Here is a 17,524-nt window from a genome sequence, read left to right as displayed (position 1 = left end):
CCTCTGTTAACCCTTTCCCTTGACTTATACAGTCTCAGTTGCGCGTGCGCGCACACACACACACACACACACACACACACACACACACACACAACACACACACACACACACACACACACACACACACACACACACACACACAAACACTTAGCCAGAAGATCAAAACACCCATATTTCCAGAACACAGTATTTGCTCTCTGACCACTGGTGGTATGGAAACATGAAGACAGGTTTAGTTTTAAGTGTTGAGTTTTGTCTTTGAGATTCTGCTGCTACCCCAATAAGATGGATGTTTTTTAGCACCGCAGAAGAAGAAATTGTGGTGCTCAAAACATTGAGAAATGACATTTGAAAACTTTACAGCTACTTCTCTTTCCATGAACAGTAAGTAAGGTCGTTCTACAGACCTCCCTTTGGAGCTATTTTCTCCCTCAGATGAAAATGGTGATTTGAGTGATCTCGCCCTTTAACAGGAAAACAGAGCATGGGTGGCTGGCATGTCTGCTTTCCTCCAAATACAGTAAATACAGTAATGTGATATGTAAATAAAGTAATATGTTACATAGTATGCCATTCAGGTATAATATTATCAGTCTTGCAGCAGATTCCTAGCATACACACTTCACTGTTAACTTTTAATTAGCTCTATATGACAGACCTTGACAAGGCACACCTTGGCAAGACGATGCCCCTCTGTAGCGTTGGAATCCAGTCACCATCCTCTATTATTCATATCTCCCTCATGTGGTGTGAAACCGGGCCCCTGACGTGGAGCCGGCACGGCCACCGGGCCTGTCCCTCTGGGCTCCTGAGGTAGACTTCCTGACTGATGCATTATACAGGAGGCAAAGCCAAGGGCAGCTCACCGCACATCCAGCCTCATCTCTGCAGACACACAAACAACATGTACACACATACACACTCCAAGACAACGTGTAAGCCAAACAACATCAGCAGCACACACACACACACACACACACACACACACACACACACACACAAATACACGTGACACAAATAACTCTGATTATTTAAGATATTAGTATAATGTGACTCCATGATGGTTTGTGGGGTGTATTTGCATAAGTGCATTTGGAGGTCAGATTGAGTTGTGTCGAGCTCAGCATGAACCCTGTGTTGACCTTTGCCCTCTGGTTGACCTTTGACTGAGAGATGCCCTGCCTGCTGCCTCCTCCTCTTTCACTGTGTAGGGAAGCACTCATTCCTGGCCATTATAGTCTTACTTAGACACAACCAAACTCCTGAAAGATGCATGGATTTTTGTGGATGTGTTTTTGTGTCACAGTGTGTTTGTGTGTGTGTGTGTGTTTATCTGTGTGCATGTCTGTTTGTGTATTCTGGCTTGGCTTCCTTTTAAGGCAAATGGGGCTTGTGTGTTTTTATTATGACTTTGTGCTTCAGAGTTTGTGTGGTTAGGCTTCTGGTTTTGAAAGCAAACAATCCCTGTATACGCCTTATATATAGTCTTTCTTTGCTGCACATTTGCATAAGCGAGACAGAGACTTTGTTTTTGTGTGTGTAAGAGTGTGTGCAGCCTGCTGTCCAGTGAAGGGTATTCAAGCCAATTCAAAACACTGCTGATCCTGTGTGTTAACCTTGACCTATGCCCACACTCAAACCTTGACTCCGCACCTGTATGTGTGTTCCTATATGGGTGTTATCAATGCGTGTTACATCTTTTTGCCTCCGAGGTTGGCGACAGACAGCATCCCTTAATGACTAATGCAGGTGGAGAAATAGATTGAGAGAGAGACTGAGAGGGTAGAGTTTGGATGGAGCCGGAGAGATTGGATGCCGCTGTGTAAATGATGTCTGTTTTTCTTTCAGTTGCAAAGTCGGCACCCCCTGCTGTGTTTAGAGAGCAAAAAAACTTAAGACAGGCACAGACTAGTTGCGCGCACACACAGACACACACACATACACTCAAGGACCTTGGGTGGATTAGCTGGAGCTTGGCGGTGGAGACAGAGATGCTTGCGTGCTCGCTTCCTCCCCCACCACCTCCACCCCACCTCCGCTCCTCAGCGCCACTCCTGCTCGCCTGCCCGGGGCCAGGCTCAGGTTTCAATAAGAAGGAGGGTGGTAAAAATAACCCCTGCTTTCCTCTGCCTCTCCCTCCTCCTCCTCATCCTCTTTCTCCCTCTTCTAACTCCCTAACCACCTCCCATATCCCCCACCACCCTTACCTTAGATCATGTTACTATTGACAGAGAGAGAGAGGAGGGAGGTCAGAGAGAGAGATTAAGTGTGGGGACTGACAGCTAGATAGATATCATACACCACATTGTGTTCACAACACCTTAAACACCGCACAGCAGTACTACACACACATTCATACACACACACACACACACACATTGGTAGAAACTGAGTTTTTCTTGTTCTTTTGGGTTTTTTTTATCGTCTACATTTGATAAAGTCAAAATACAGCATTGCAAAACAACTCTACTTATAACCTTTCACCCTTTGCCACTGTCAGCATGGATACTGCACTTTCTGAGAAATGGCAAGTTCATGCTAGGGTCAGGCTCAGTCCATTAACAATGCATGTCTGTATGTGTATAGCTTCACATGTAGAGGCTTCTAGTCCATCATTGCCGACTTCTTAATTAATGATCTGTGTACAAGTATGTCTTCTGGCGGATATTTGAGGAAGGCTACAAGTCAAAGAGTGCACTGATCAAAAATATGCCTGTTGGAACAATGTATAAAATTAATTTGAGGCAATTCTTTGTTCGGGGTTTACCATGTTTACAGTGGCAATGTGTCCTTATTGTATTTTGTCATCTTTTTAGGGCTGTGCAAGGTGTGATTTTTATCCTAAAATCCACCTGTCTTGTGAGCCAAAATCACAAAATGTGACAGAAAAACATTCCTTTCCCTTCATATTCCTCAAATGAAATTGTGGTGTTTGGTTTAGACACTGCTCAGAGGAATTAACATGTAAAACAATGCAAACTGGTTCCTGAACAGCAGTGAATGAACCCTCCTTTCAGAAAAAGTCAGACTCACTAGTATTAGATTTAGTTCTTCTCTTGTCCCTTGGCCAGGTTGCTAAACAGCAGTGTTCTGTGTTCAGTTTAGTGATGCCCTGAAATGTGATTTGAACTACAAATGTTTAAAATCTGTGACCTCTGGCTGCCATTTGGAGACACAAGCGGTTTGAAGCTGCATTGTAAATTTGAGTATGTGCTTGAGGCAAATTCCTCACAGTCATGCCTGACACAGAGATGACTGTGGATGACGATGAATACACAAAACAATCATATAATCATATGCTGAAAAGAGAGTTTAGTGTAAGCATTAAGTTCAGAGCAAGTTAATAGCCTAACAGAGTTTTAGAGCCTGGAGTTTCAAGTTCATATTTATCTTCTGATGAGTTGGATATTGACAGTCAAGTGTCTCCCTCATCTTTTCAGAAAACTCCCAGAGTCCGGTTGTGGAGGCAGGCGGCAGCCACGGCCTCATGAGCCCTGAGGAGCACTACAGGCGCATGATGTCAGCGCTCAGCGAGCAGGGGTCCTATGAGGAGCAGCAGCAACGCCTCTACCAGCTGGCAAGCAGCATGGGCTTGCCCGGCCACGGTCAGTCCACAGCCTCTGCATTTCTGTGTGTGTGTGTGTGTGTGTGTGTGTGTGTGGCGCCATCATCGTCATCTTCACCTCTACTGTCATTATATTGGCTTTCAAATATGTGCGGTGCACTCAGATTCATCTAGTTACATCATATATACCTCAGTGCACAGTTGGTTTTTAAATTCTCTGTAGTGTTTCCTACTCTACCAGTAAGAACTGACTCATGAAAGATCTAGAGGTACTTTTCTTTTAGTTTTTTTTTCTTTGTTTTGAAGTAACTTGAGAGTTAGTTTGAGATTTACTTCAAACTAAGAGTTTCCTTTGGAAGCACTTCACCAGCTTCTGTAAAAAAAAACGAAAAAAAAAAAAACCCTTTTCCATCACCTGTCACCAAGTCACCGAGATGCCGTGCTACTTTGTAACCCCAGAGTGTCGCGCTGTGTTCAGGGTACCATGTTAAGTTGTGCCACACTGCTGCCATTGTAAAACCCCAGCCATGGAGATGGCTGACATTTCTATTTGCGGTGCTTGCCCACCAGTGTCAAAGTGTCACTCAGGGTGATTTCTGACCACCATGGCTCTCCATTGTTAACAACACCCACAAGCCTTCGCATGCATCAACGCCACGACTGATTCGGAAGCTCTCATTGGCTGTCTGCCAGGGCTCTAAATCTCCCAACACTCTGGAAACCACTAGTGTGTCCCAAATTTTCTCAATTTCTACAGACGCATAAAATTTACTGGTTTTAGCATGAGAGAATTGTAGCTTGATGGGGAAGAAAGAAAATGAGAAAAAGTTGCCTTGTTTGGGTTTTATAAGCTGGCTTTACATTCATTTCACTTTGCCTGCCATTAAATGTTAACCTTTTTCTCACATTATTGTAAAGAATGTAACATAAAGTCCTACCAGTCTTTTATGAGCTCTTTCGCAGTAGCATAAATCCAATCGATGCCCTGGCTGAATTGTAGTTTGAGCTACTTTTATTTTTATTTGATTAGTAATGATTTTTAATTGCTGGCTGCAAATCTAGGGGGCGAAGCCTATAAATGCTTTAATTGCCTTTTCCCCGTGTCTTAGAGGAGTTAGAGGAAAGATGCAGTGCATTGTGGGGATTTTATGGCCCAGGGTGCAGTCTGATCGTTGGCTTCCTTTCCCAGAAGCCTTGCTGGTATGAGGCAGACGCTCTGGCGCAACACAGACATACTCGCTCCGTTTCTTCACTTCCACATTCCAAATCGTTTGATAGTTTCCACACTATCCTTTATTCTGCACTTGTGCATTCTTCTTCCAAGCTGCACTTAAAAGCTTTCTATGTGCAGAAAAAGAAGAGACAGAGGTAAAGAGACACCAAAAATAGGAGTCAAAAAAAATCTGAGGAGAGAAATGGTCAAAGGAAATGAGGGAGGAGCAGAGACGAAGGAAGAGTGAATAAATAACTTCTCCCGGAGCAAAGAATCAAGAATAAAAACCTCATACATACAAGTTTACGGTTTATTTAATCACAAAATGAAATACCACTACCATTTAAAACACAACTTAACGTTAAGATTTCCATCAAGCGACGTGTGTGTTTGCATCCACTGTTTGTGCGTGTTAGATCCTCTAAGCGGATGATGAGCCATGGGCATAACAGGCTTTGCCAACGCTCCCTGACAGCCAAGCCTTTGGTGCTGCTAATATTCGTTTTCTTCCACACCTGGCAACTTCCTCCATCTACCCACTGACAGTTTGCAAGTTTATGTAGAAAACTTATTTTAACACTACCTTGAAATCCCCTCTCAAATTAACAGTTGGAGCTTGTTAAGAAACTGACACTCTCAGACACAAACAGCCTAGGAGGTGGGACACAGGGACAGCTGTTTTGTCTCTTGAGAGGCTGATGAGAATAACTTCAGTGAGAGGCCCTTGACATTGACCTGGTCTCCGATGGGGCCCCTGTGACCCCCTTCTCCCTCCCCACTGGGCTCCCACCACCACCATCTCTCCTATACATCTCCCTCTCAAGCACTGCTTTTATACCCCCTCCTCTCCTCCTCCTTTCCTTACCCCCACCTCCAACTCTCCCTTTAGCCTTGGTCCCCGCAGAGCATCCTTTCATGTGTTTGAAGTGTAGGGCACAGAAAATGAAAGTGTGTGTGCGTGAAAGAGGCGGGGGTGAGATGGAACACTGTGTGCATGTGTGTGTGGATGTGTGTGTGGATGTGTGTGTGGATGTGTAGGTGCAAGGTGTTGTTTGAGAGGCTCTCTCTGGACCTGATGGGCAAAAGAAGAGTTGGGAAGGGGAGGAGGGGCTGAAATTTGAGGTGGAGGGGTGGCGGGGTTGTAGAAATGGCCAGGAGGGCTTTCCCCCCTCTTCATATGATGAAAGGAGAGAGAAAAGAAAGAGAACGGTGGGGGTAGAAATCCAGATGAAAGTGAAGGGAGGGGTGGGATGGAAGGGGCGTTCTGTTTTGTCTCGTGCAGTTTAGTCTGATTTGAAACATGAAGCTACCCAACATCCATTTATTATCATCCCAAAGAGCTGGAAAACTCCAACATGGGATTGGTCAAAGTACAAACAGTCAAACACACTGAGTGTGACAAACAAGCCCCAAATTTACTGCTGGCTAAGCCTACGATGCCGGTTGAATACCTCTTCCTGAAAAGATACTCAATTTTCTGGTGTATGGTGCGCTTTAGCGGATGGATGTCGGCTTTTGTGTACCTGCCAGTCCACCAAATCCATCACGAGGCCGGCCAAGCTGTATCAGCGCAGCGCTCCTCTGCATTCTCAGGCCGAGGAAAACCCAGCTTAACCAAGGGGATTTAGGCCCAACTCCAGGAATGATGGCAGGGAGAAAAATGAGATGGCACAAAGGAGGGATAAGCGGGATGGGTCCGAGTGGTAAACTGGGACCTCCCAAAATAACTCTTGCAAAGATGTGTGTCATTGTGTGTGTTTGTGTGTCCTCAATTAGGACTCTAATTTGCAGTCAGAGGGACTCTCCCCTTGTGTTCCAGCAGCTGCAACACGAAGAGTTTTAGAGTGCGAAATTCTGTATCTGAGTACCTACTCTCTATATACACACACACACACACACACACACACACACACACACACACACACACACACACACACACACACACACACACACACACACACACACACACACACACACACACACACACACAGAGGGGTAGAGCCCCAGGTGACCCTGCTCCTCTCAGTTCACATGATGAAAGAGAATTAGAGAAGGAGGGAGGGGGGTGCAAAATATGGAACCTATGTTGAAGTGAAGCTTTACAAACATGGACTGGATAAAAAGAGAATGAAATAAAAAGAGAACTGGAAGAAATACTAGACAGAGAAATGTTCAAAATAAATGTAGAGTTCCTACAGTGTTATACCGCTTGTATTGTGTGGGTTTAAAGAAGCACTGCACTTATTTAACATATCAAAGTCAGGGCCATAGCTACAATTGACTCATTATTGGATTAAAAAGGAGCCTCGTATGTTTTTGACTAAATTTCTTTGACCGATTTGACAAACGTCTACATAAAATAAACATTATTTAGTGTTCTCCACCAGGATAACCTCCTACCAGTGTAAAGAAGGAATTAATTAAAAAGAAATTGAATTTTTAAAATGGAATTTATAAAATGTGAAATTTTATTTATTTATTTTATTTATTTTTATTTGCATTGTGGCTTAAGTGGCTGGGTCCTGCTGGAGGAATTTGGACTTGTGACCTCAGTATTTTTAAATTCCTGATTATAGTGCTGGTCAAAGTCAATTTACCAATCACAGGGAGGACTACTCAGCCTGTGGAAACAGTTGTTTAAAGTCTTCTGTGGCTCTGGAAAACCCAGAGTCTAAAAGGAGCTATGTTGAAGAAAATTACTCTAGTGAAATCAGTTAAGTAATTTCAGCTTGGAACCTGCACATTTTTTAGCCCAAAGTAACTCTCTCACAACCTGGGAGCACGGAGTTTGAAGGACATGGTGTTTACCAGGCAGGGAGGGTCTAGTCAAAGACGCTGTTGTGCGGCATTGTGGGACGTGTCTTTGGTGGAGCTCAACCCTAATTAAGGTTTGAAGCCAAAAGTTAGAATCTCTTCCTTGTGTCTTATTTCGGCTGTAATATAACCAGGATATCTCGAGCTCTACTTTGATTTGATTGACCATTCTTTTTAAAAATGTGTCTCTTCAAAGTCTCCAAACTTTACAGAATTGCAACACTAAATCACTGGAGTGCCCCTTTAACTGAGAGTCATACACAATAATTGGTGAGGTGGGATAGTGACCACAGTTAAGTCTTAGAGGTCAAGTCTTCCACCCTGTCACCCCTACACCATGTATGCAAGTGCACAAGAGTCTGTGTGTATGTGTGTGTGTGTGTGTGTGTGTGTGTGTGTGTGTGTGTGTGTGTGTGTGTGTGTGTGTGTGTGTGTGTGTGTGTGTGTGTGTACTCTTGGGCTCCAGTTCCCTCTGATCCTTCCCTTATCTCCCCTTTACCCACACACACACACACACACACACACACAAACACCCTTGTCTGCCGCCAGCCGAGTCCCCTGCGGCCTGGCGCAGCAAACAGATCGATACACCGGAGCTAGGCCGCATTAATATCTGTCGCTTCACCCTCCCACCCCCACCCCACCCCGGCGCCTGCTCAACTGCTTCAGCACACACAACACACACAGAAACACACAGTCAGGCACGCACACGCAGGCACCTAAATCACACAGACACACATCACACCCGCACCGGCGGCGGAAATGGCCCCTAGCTCCCGAGGGATCTGTCTAATTAAAAAAGTGGGGAGGGGGGGAGAGGGGAGGGGAAGAGGCGGAGAAGAGCAGAGAGAGGATAGATAGATTGAGGCAGAGAGAGAGAGAGAGAGAGAGAGAGGGAGGAGAGAGAGAGAGAGAGCAGGATGGATTTTTCTCTCATTAGAAGCCATGTCTCCTGGTGTGGCCTGGCCTGGCTGATAATGATGAGGCCTCTTCTCCTACGAGGGCGAGAGAGAACAGGGGTGGCTGGGAGAGAGGGGAAGAGTGAAGAAAGAGATGGAATGAGGCGAGTGGTAGAGGGCAAGAAGGTGGAGAGGAGAGGGCAGGCAGGCAGAGATTGAAGGAGAAGGTGTGATGATGGTGGCAAAGGTGGGGAGCGGTAAAAATGCTCGGCACCTGATGTGTGAAGTTGCTTTTTGCTCTCTCGATTGTACAAAAACACGCCAGGATTTGTTTTGAAAACATTATCACACACAACATAATTTTTCACGGCATCTTTTCTAACCTTTTAGCTTTTCCGCGTCCACCTCTTTATTTCCTCACATTTACTTGAAAGTGGTCAGCTCAGTTCCAAAGCGTGGCCGATGAGTTTGAACGCTGTGTGCTAATTTCATACACCTCTGCCAAAATGTCTGTTTCATTTATCTTTGTTCAGTGCGAGTGTGTTTACATGCTCATGTGTCTGTATGCGTGTATGGGTGTGACATGGGGATTAGAAAGTGCATCACAATCATTTTCAGTATTAATGTGGAATGAGCCGAGGGTGGGTTTTTAAAATGACTTATTGGTATTTTTATGAGCTGTCTGCATACTTAACCCTCACATCCATCACTACAGGACAATAAACAACTTTTTAAAGTATGTATCACTTCTTCAAGTCATGTTTACACTTACAGCTAAACACACTTAACAACTATAAGCTGGTGAAATGTATAGTTTTTGTATGTTTTTTTTTTTTTCTGTCTAAACTTTTCCACACAATGCTGATATTCTTTTAATCTCTTAGTATAGACATGAGGAGCTGGATGCTAAATTTGTTTTTATCCCTTCCTCCCTCTTGCCTCCCATTTGCTTTTTCCCCTCTGAATCCTTCTTGTCTTTCCTCTTTGCCTCAACTATTAATCGTCTTTTTAATTCATCATCTTTGTCTTGTCAACTCTCCCCATTTGCCCCTTCGCTCCCTCTTCAGACATACTGCGTGCTCGTCAGGAGGCGCTGGCTGCAGCGGTGAGGAATCCAGTGGCCTTAGAAGCTCACCTGCCCTCGGCGGGCAGCTCTTCTTCATCCAGCCAGAGACGCAAGCAGGGTCTGCCGCAGCACCGAGACGCACATTACACCGACAGGTGAGAAGCAGATACAAATGCACACTTGCTTGATACCCAGGTCTCTGTCAGCTTTGCTAATAGCTAGCTATTGAAACTGCAGCCATGCTCTGCTTGCAATACCAGTATTATTCATCATTAATAAAGCCCAACACCCACATCTGCACATACACACATTCTGCATAAGAGGCCACAATTGATGTGACCACACATAAATATAGAAATCACAATGAAAAAATGTGGAGAGAACGCCTGTAAGTGGGGGAAAGAGTTGAAGGAGTTAATCAGCTGCCAGTCTGCCTCACTACACCACTGCACTTCTCTTTCCGTTCTTCCTCCCATTTCCTAGCACAAGATCTGATCTAATTTTTGACTTTTTCAGTGTGCTGCAGTGCATGTTTGTGCGTGTGTGTGAATGTATGTGCATCTCCACATACATGGCTAAACTAAGGATCCAATAACCTCTTGGCTACCACGGTGGAGCTGCACGCCTGCATCCCTGGCTCTTTCTCCCTCCTCTCCCCCCAGCGCTGGCCCCTGCGCCTCCCAAACAAAGCCGGGGGCAGCGGGAGTGGGCGGGTAATTGCTTGTCGATTATTTATGTGGCGCGGGGAGAGGCGGGGGATCGATAATGGGCCGGCGGTGCGGCAACAGGGGGGGAGGGTGTGAGTGCGAGAGGGGGGTGGTGAGGGGTAGGGGTGGGGATGTAAGCAGGAAGCAGAGCGGCTGGTCGCTGTGTGGTGCAGCTCTGGTAGGCTGTGGGGGTGTATATATTGTGTATGTGTGTGTATTGAGGCGAGGGGGGGGGCCTGATTGTTCGTTTGTGTTTGTTCCATTTTTCAAGCTGGCCGTCTGCATGCGTGCTCATCTATGCGGATTGAATTTGGGTTTGTTTGTGTGAATATGTCTGCTAATTTGTGCGTGTGTGTGCGTGTGTGGCCAGTGGTGCAGTGTGAATGTAGTCAGTGAGCCGCGGCTGTTCTCCAACAGCACACAGAGTAATTAGCCACACAGGACCAGGGAGAGTTAACTAGGCCTCACCCTCCCTCCATCCATCCATCGCCACCTCACCCCGTCCCCCTCTACCTCCCCCTGTCTCCTCTTTAACCCTTTCACTCTCAATATGTTTTTTGGAGTGGGGAAAAAAGAGGGTTAATGGGGAAAATATGTTGAAGTGCCCTTTCAATCACTTGTACTAATGTGCACATGAAAATGCAAGAAGAAAGAAAAGGGAAACAGACAGAGAGTGTTGCAAAATCTGTATGATGTTGCACCTGCATCTACATTCACTGTAGGTTCAAAAGTACATAGATACACACTTTAGTGTAGTTTTGGTCTAGGGTTGTTTTTATGTTCTGGGCAAGGTCCCTTACTGCCTATTAAGGGAAGTCTTAGTGCTACTGCATAAAATATATTTTTTGACAATAGTGTGCTTCCAACTTTGTGGCAACAGTTGAGGGAAGGCCCCCTTGTGTTTTAACAAGTAATACCCTCGTGCACGGTCCATGAAGAGACAGATTTCTCAGTTTGGCCTGAAAGAACATGAGCGACCTGGATAGAAGCACCTTTGGGATGAACTGAATCACAGACTTTATCAAAGGCCGTATTGCCCAACCCCAGTAATGCTCTTGTGGCTGTGGCTTAAAGCAACATGGGTTTGTGTAGAGAACAACAATGTCATGTGGGTGTAATGTCCACATACTTTCGGCCATGTAGTGCACACGTGTCTAAGTGCTAGACTGTACCCGCTCCCCACAAAATACACACAACCTGCAGAAAAGAGAGCTCGGGAGAAAATTAAGAAGAGACATGAGAGTGGAATGAGTGCAAAGTGAAGAGAAAATTAAAATCAAGATAATTGGGGAGCAAAAGCAAAAAACAGACTGAAAAGGCGAGACGGAGGAAGTGAGTTAGAGACAGAAGCTCTTCCCCTCTCTAACTCTCCATGGCTCACCTTTCCATCGACCCCTCATCATTGATTATCTGGGGCCCATTAGGGCCCATTGTTAAAAACAAATCATTAGGGCCGCTCGATGGGCTTAGAGCCTGGCGCTCCATTTGTCTGGCCTTAAATGGCACTAAGCTCACCAAGCATCTGCAAGGCAAATAGGGGAGGGATGGAGAAAAGTAAAGAGAGAGAGAGAGGAACTGGAAAACATGGAGCTTAAAACGGGGATGAAGAGGGGAGATGGTGAGAGGACGAAATGACGGAGAGAGAGAGAGATGAAGCAAAATAGGGAGTGAGGAGATCGAGAGAGTGTGAGATAAGGGGAGGAAGGGAGGGACGGAGAGAGCAAGCGAGATAGAGGGCGGGAGAGAGAGAGAGAGAGAGAGAACGAGCGCGGAGGGAGCCTCATCCATTTTAATGAGCTTCCTGTGTAAATGTGTTCCTGCGGAGAAGGAGCCGAAGGCGGCCGCGCGGCGCTCCTAATCCCCCCACGCTCCCATCATTAAGGGCAGCCCTGTCACACACACACACACACACACACACACACACACACACACCACACACACACACACACACACACACACACACACACACAGAGCCTGGGCTGCTGTGGGACGGGTCCGCTGTCGCCACTCTGACAGGTCGTCACACACCAGTGAATTCCCCAGGAGCCCATGGCCTCACTGCAGGCAGAGAGAGAGAGGAGGAGAGAGAGAGATTGGGAGAGAGGTGGGGCGGGGGAGAGAGAAAGGGGGGGGGGCATTCTGTGATATAGCTAGTTCTGCCTGATTATGAGCGCACCTTGCATTTGTGATTCTGACCATTTTCAGTCTCGTGCAAAAGCTAGGTGAATGTTTCTCATCCTTTTTATAACATGTTAGTCATTTGCCAACTAAATGCAAAGATAGGGCAAAAGACACACACACACACAAACAAACACACAAAAAAACCAAGCAAGCACAAAACGACTAATGTCTGCCACTCCTCCCTCAAAATTGCCGCCTATAAAAGGAGGAAGAGAGGGAGCGATGGAGGAAGGGAGTGGAGGGGAGTGTCAGACTCTCTCTCTCTCTCCCCCTCTCTCACCGTGATTAGGCCTAATTATGGTGGCGCAGACGCCTGGCAGCCCCAGTCATGCAGCTTTAATTGACCGTTATTCATCTGCGGGCTAACGCCAGGCAGGGGTAGGCGGTGTAAGGAGAGGGAAGAAAGAGAGGGAATATCAGAGAGAGGGGGAGGGAGGGGGCAGGGGGTGATGGGCGTTTGGCGTGCGGGAGCCATGGCGGGGGTGGATGGGAGTTTTGCGGGCGCCTTGGCGAAGCCTAGTGGAACTGCGCGTCGCAAGGCTAATTGCTAGCCCCGAGGGATTAGGCCAGGTGATTACACACTGGGCGGTGTAATTACATAAGCAGCGGCTAGCAGGGCCCCGGCTCACGGCTCTGGGGGTCACGCGCCGCAGCCCTCACCCAAGATTAATTGGAGCTGCCACTGGAGTGCGAGGCACCGCCGGAGAGAGCGGTTATACGATTAGCATTAACATTTCAGCGGCGGAGGCGATCGATGAATGGTTTCACCCCTCCCTCCACACACGCACGCACGCGCACGCACCCCCCCCCCACACACACACACACACAATCTCATCTCCCCGCTCTTCTATGTGTGCCCTCCCTCCTTGCAATTCCTCTCTCTCCTTTTCCCTCACCATTTAGTGAGGTGGGAGACATGCAGGCGCTAGCTAATTTGAACACGGTTGCAAAACAATATTTGCGGTTGCATGCGTCCCAGTGTTGGTTTTGATTTTGTTGTTTTCCTCAGCTTGTTTCCCATGTATGCTTTCGTGCGGCGGCAGTCACACACAGCTGAGTTCTGATTGGTGTGATAGCAGCAGCTCAGGAGGAGAAAAACAAGAGACAGGAGAAGGAAGAGGTGTGGGTCGCATGAGCTCAGAAAGGCCCAGAAAACAGCTGAGCATCATCATCCACTCCAGACCATACATCCATGAGGATGAGCACAAAACTGAGAGAAAGAGGGATAGGATGAGAGAAAGGATTACAGTGAAAAAAGAAGTGGGAGAGAAACTAAAAGAAACACACAGAGGCGAGACAAGGCCGGGATAAAGAGAAAGGATGAGATGGATGATGACTGATGAAAAGGGGAGAGAAAAATATATAGAGGTGAAAGAAATAAAAGTGTAGGGGGAAAAAAAAGTGAACAAAACAGATTTTTAGAGGTCACAAAAAAGTAGAAAGACAGGAGTAAAAAAAAGAAAAAAGATGGGTAAGACAGAACAAGAGACGGAGAGAGAGGGAGAAAGGTGAGAGGCGCCTTTCCCCCTCAAGGAGGACAAAAGACGAAGCCAATAATGGAGAGGCCTTTTCAGAAGCAGAGGTTGCAGGACGCTCCATCTTTTCACCGGCTTCAATGCAGCCTAGAGAGAGAAGAGGGAGAGAGAGAGGGGAACAGGGAGAAGGGTGTAAAAAAGGGAGAGAAAAGAGAGGAGGGATGAGTGTTAATTAGAAGGTCCTTCAGCCCGTGGCCCCGGTCAAGACACAGGGGCCGCCCCAGCTGTCGGAGCATGACACACTGGCATTGTGCATTCAGCCCTCATTATGTGTGTGGGTCTGGAGTTGTGTGTATGTGTCTTTCTGTGTGTATATCGCTTGTGTGTGTGTGCGCCTGTGTGTGTGTGTGAGGCGGCAAGGGGAAGGAAAGGCTGCAGTCCAGGGTACAGAAATGGCCGGCGGCGCTTGTTGCGGCGTGACAAGACTGATGAGGCACTGGGGCGACACGGGGGCCTCTGGAGCTACACCGATAAAAATACACCGCGTACATTGGTGTGGCAGTGTGCACACATTCGCCAAGATGGAGTGGAGAAAAAACACTACTCACTTAACCGTCATGTATTATACATACCTCCTGCTTAATGATTGTGTCATTTTAATTTATTCAGTAAAATCCAAATTCAGCTTATTGTCGTCTTTTTATATTTATGTCCACAGAGAACTGTCTCATCCTCCGCCCCTACTGTCCCCTCCAACTGCCCCTCACATCGCCTTAGGACCTCACCTGCGGCCTCCTTTCCTGGGCATGCCCTCTGCTCTTTGCCAAGCTCCTGGTGAGTAATCAGTCATTCTAAATCGTTGATATTAGCACATAGAACCAATAAAAAAAAAAAAACATCCACATTTGCATTGACATGGAAATGTTTGATGGTTTTGTATCAAAACAGAACATTCAGTTCCAAAACACTGTAGTAGTTGCACATCATCTATTAATATTAACTGTTTCTAAGATGTGGGAGGTTTTTACATTGTTGCTTACAGGAGTGTTTTCTTGCCGTTTCCATCACAGGGTATGGTTTCCTCCAACCAGCTCAAGCTGAGATCTTTGCTCGGCAACAGGAGATGTTGAGGAAACAGAATCTAGCCAGGTGTGTGTGTACGTTGTAATGTCGTTGTAATGAGTGATTATATAAATATATCGACAGCTAAAAGTAAGTTTTAGGATGTGGGTTTACTGGTAGAGGAAACTCGTGGACATAATTATAAGTTCTTAATAAAGACCAATGTAAATATTATTGTGATTTACTGTCAAATTTGAATCATTTGACCTGGATGTTAAAGTTCCTGCATGTTTCACTGCCTCAGACTTGAGATGTCAGCAGAGCTGCTGAGACAGAAGGAGTTGGAAAGTCTCCACCAGCGACAGCAGCAGCGTCTTCTGGGCTCTGACCCTCTGGGAGCTCTACCTCCTAGCCTGCCCCTTGACCACCCTGCCCTGCGGAGCCTCCACGACATCCCAGAGGGCCATCCTCTCCGTGAGGAGCTGGCCCGCCGGTCAAATGCAATGCTGGTGCTTCGCCATGGAGCTGCCACACCCCTCCTAACCCTCAACCACCAGCAGCACCAACCAGGGGCATCCACCACACCCAAAGACACCCAGGCACAGAGCTCCACTGCTGGGCCAGATGCAGAATCCAGGAAGGCCCCCCGCAGGGGTCCCCAGATACAATTCCGTGCTGGGGATCACATAGGAGGAAGAGAGGACAGAGGAAGGGAGGGAGACAGGGAGGTGCAGGATGAGGAGATGAAGGACTCCGACAGTGAAACAGAGATGTGCACAGAGAGGCAGGAGGGCATCAGTGCCAAGTCCACCAGTAAACCCAGGGACAGGGAGAGAGATGGGGGTAAGGAGACTGGCAGCAAGGGAGTGTGTGACAGTGCCAAGGAGACTGGAGAGTGCTCAGGCAGGCTGAGCGCCCCTTGTAGCTCAGCAGGTACAGAGTCACCCAGTCGCCACCTCTTCACTCCTGGACTGGGCAAGGCTGATGTTAAATACCACCTGCCACCTGGACTCATGCCACCTCTGCCTGCTCTTCACGCCCAGTCGTTCCCCTTTGGATTCCCCTACGCCAACCCTTACTTTCACACGGGTAAGAGACTCTCTCTCTCTCTCTCTCTCACTCACACACACACACAATGCTGAAAGCAAACATGTGAAACCCATTAGCGTCACTCTGTGTGCGTGTCTCCAGTGTGGAGACCTCTCCCTGTTAGGGGCCCTGCCTCTGACCCCTGTGTGACCCTTATACACACCACCAGCAGAACAGCCACGTGGGCAGAAAGGAAGGAGGAGGGGATTGTTTGTTCACATACGTTTAGTACACACACACACCTTGTCTGTATACGTTATTACTAAATAAAACAGAACACTTATACTTTTTTGCAAACACTAAAAAAACTAGGATAAACTAACTTTATCATTATACAAATTCCCACCATGAGCAACTAAATGACAGGAATGAAATCTCGTCAGTAGAGGTGACCCTATTTGTTGATTTATCCAATAATACCAATATAAAGTTATTCCAAGACAAGTTTGATTATCAGTTAATAGTTTATGTGATTTATGTAGCAGAAATACTAGATATTCATACATTCACCTTCTGTTGATTTTCCTTCATGACTTTGTAAATGTAATACCTTTGGGTCATCTTGGGTCATTATTTGTTTTGAGTCAATGTTTTCATCCTCATGACAAAAACAACAATTTTGTAAAATGCAGTTCAAAATACTTTAACAGGAGACTCTGAGGTGTCTCTCAGTTTGCATTGTTGTTTGAGTCCTGCATCACTAAAAATGTGGACCAGAAGCAATATCCTCAGTATTACTAGCAGCTTTGTACCCAGTGTTTACATTGACACATCATTTTCACCCACTGCTGCTCTTTCAGGCTCTGTGGGAGGTCTTTTCATGGATGGGGAGGACTCGGCCACAGCAAATCCTGTGGAGGACATCAGCAAGTGGAGTGTGGAGGACGTGTGTGGCTTCATAAGCAGCCTGGCCGGATGTGCTGAATACACACAGGTGAGGACACAGGGAGGGGGAGGAGAGAGAGAGAGGGAGGAGGGGAAGGAGGCCAGGGGCAGGCTGACTACTAACAATAGAGGAAGAATAGTGACAAAGATATAATTCATACTGCTGCGCTACTGTAGCATTTTCTAAGGCATTTGATTATGTTTAGGGTAGAAACACTAAACCTGTGGCGCACAAACAGTTATTTCAAGTTTATTGTGAATGTGTGTGGATGCATGAATGGTCATGTTCACAATTGCCATATTTGTGGGCTTTGTGTGAATGAGGGTGAGTTAGCAGTACATGTAGCGGTGTACACCTGTAGCTTGTGTGAATGCAATATGTACGTGTGTGTATAGAGATATTGTTCCAAAATGAAACATCCAGCATTTGAGAAAAGTGGACCAGTCTCACCCTTTTTTTAATTTATTTTTATTTTTTTAAATCTTGAACAAAATAGGACATGGCACAATATTTTAAAACAATACTCACATGTTGACATGTATGTTTAAAGAGTTATTAGTTGCTGTT

At 46.4% G+C, this 17,524-nt stretch overlaps 1 protein-coding gene across 5 annotated transcripts in view; it reads left to right on the top strand.

The window, feature by feature from the left end:
- The window catches only part of samd11 (sterile alpha motif domain containing 11), an 83,354-nt gene that overhangs the window by 63,095 nt on the left and 2,735 nt on the right, over positions 1-17,524 (top strand). For all 5 annotated transcript variants that reach the window (XM_056385659.1, XM_056385656.1, XM_056385658.1 and 2 more), the window contains 6 exons: positions 3,441-3,605; positions 9,559-9,712; positions 14,639-14,754; positions 14,991-15,069; positions 15,287-16,071; positions 16,872-17,005. In XM_056385659.1, coding sequence (XP_056241634.1) covers positions 3,441-3,605; positions 9,559-9,712; positions 14,639-14,754; positions 14,991-15,069; positions 15,287-16,071; positions 16,872-17,005 — 1,433 coding nt within the window. The remainder of the gene's footprint in view (positions 1-3,440; positions 3,606-9,558; positions 9,713-14,638; positions 14,755-14,990; positions 15,070-15,286; positions 16,072-16,871; positions 17,006-17,524) is intronic.

This window comes from Seriola aureovittata, chromosome 9 (assembly GCF_021018895.1).
Source record: "Seriola aureovittata isolate HTS-2021-v1 ecotype China chromosome 9, ASM2101889v1, whole genome shotgun sequence".
NCBI lineage: Eukaryota > Metazoa > Chordata > Actinopteri > Carangiformes > Carangidae > Seriola > Seriola aureovittata.
This window is presented reverse-complemented; position numbering and strand designations above follow the sequence as displayed.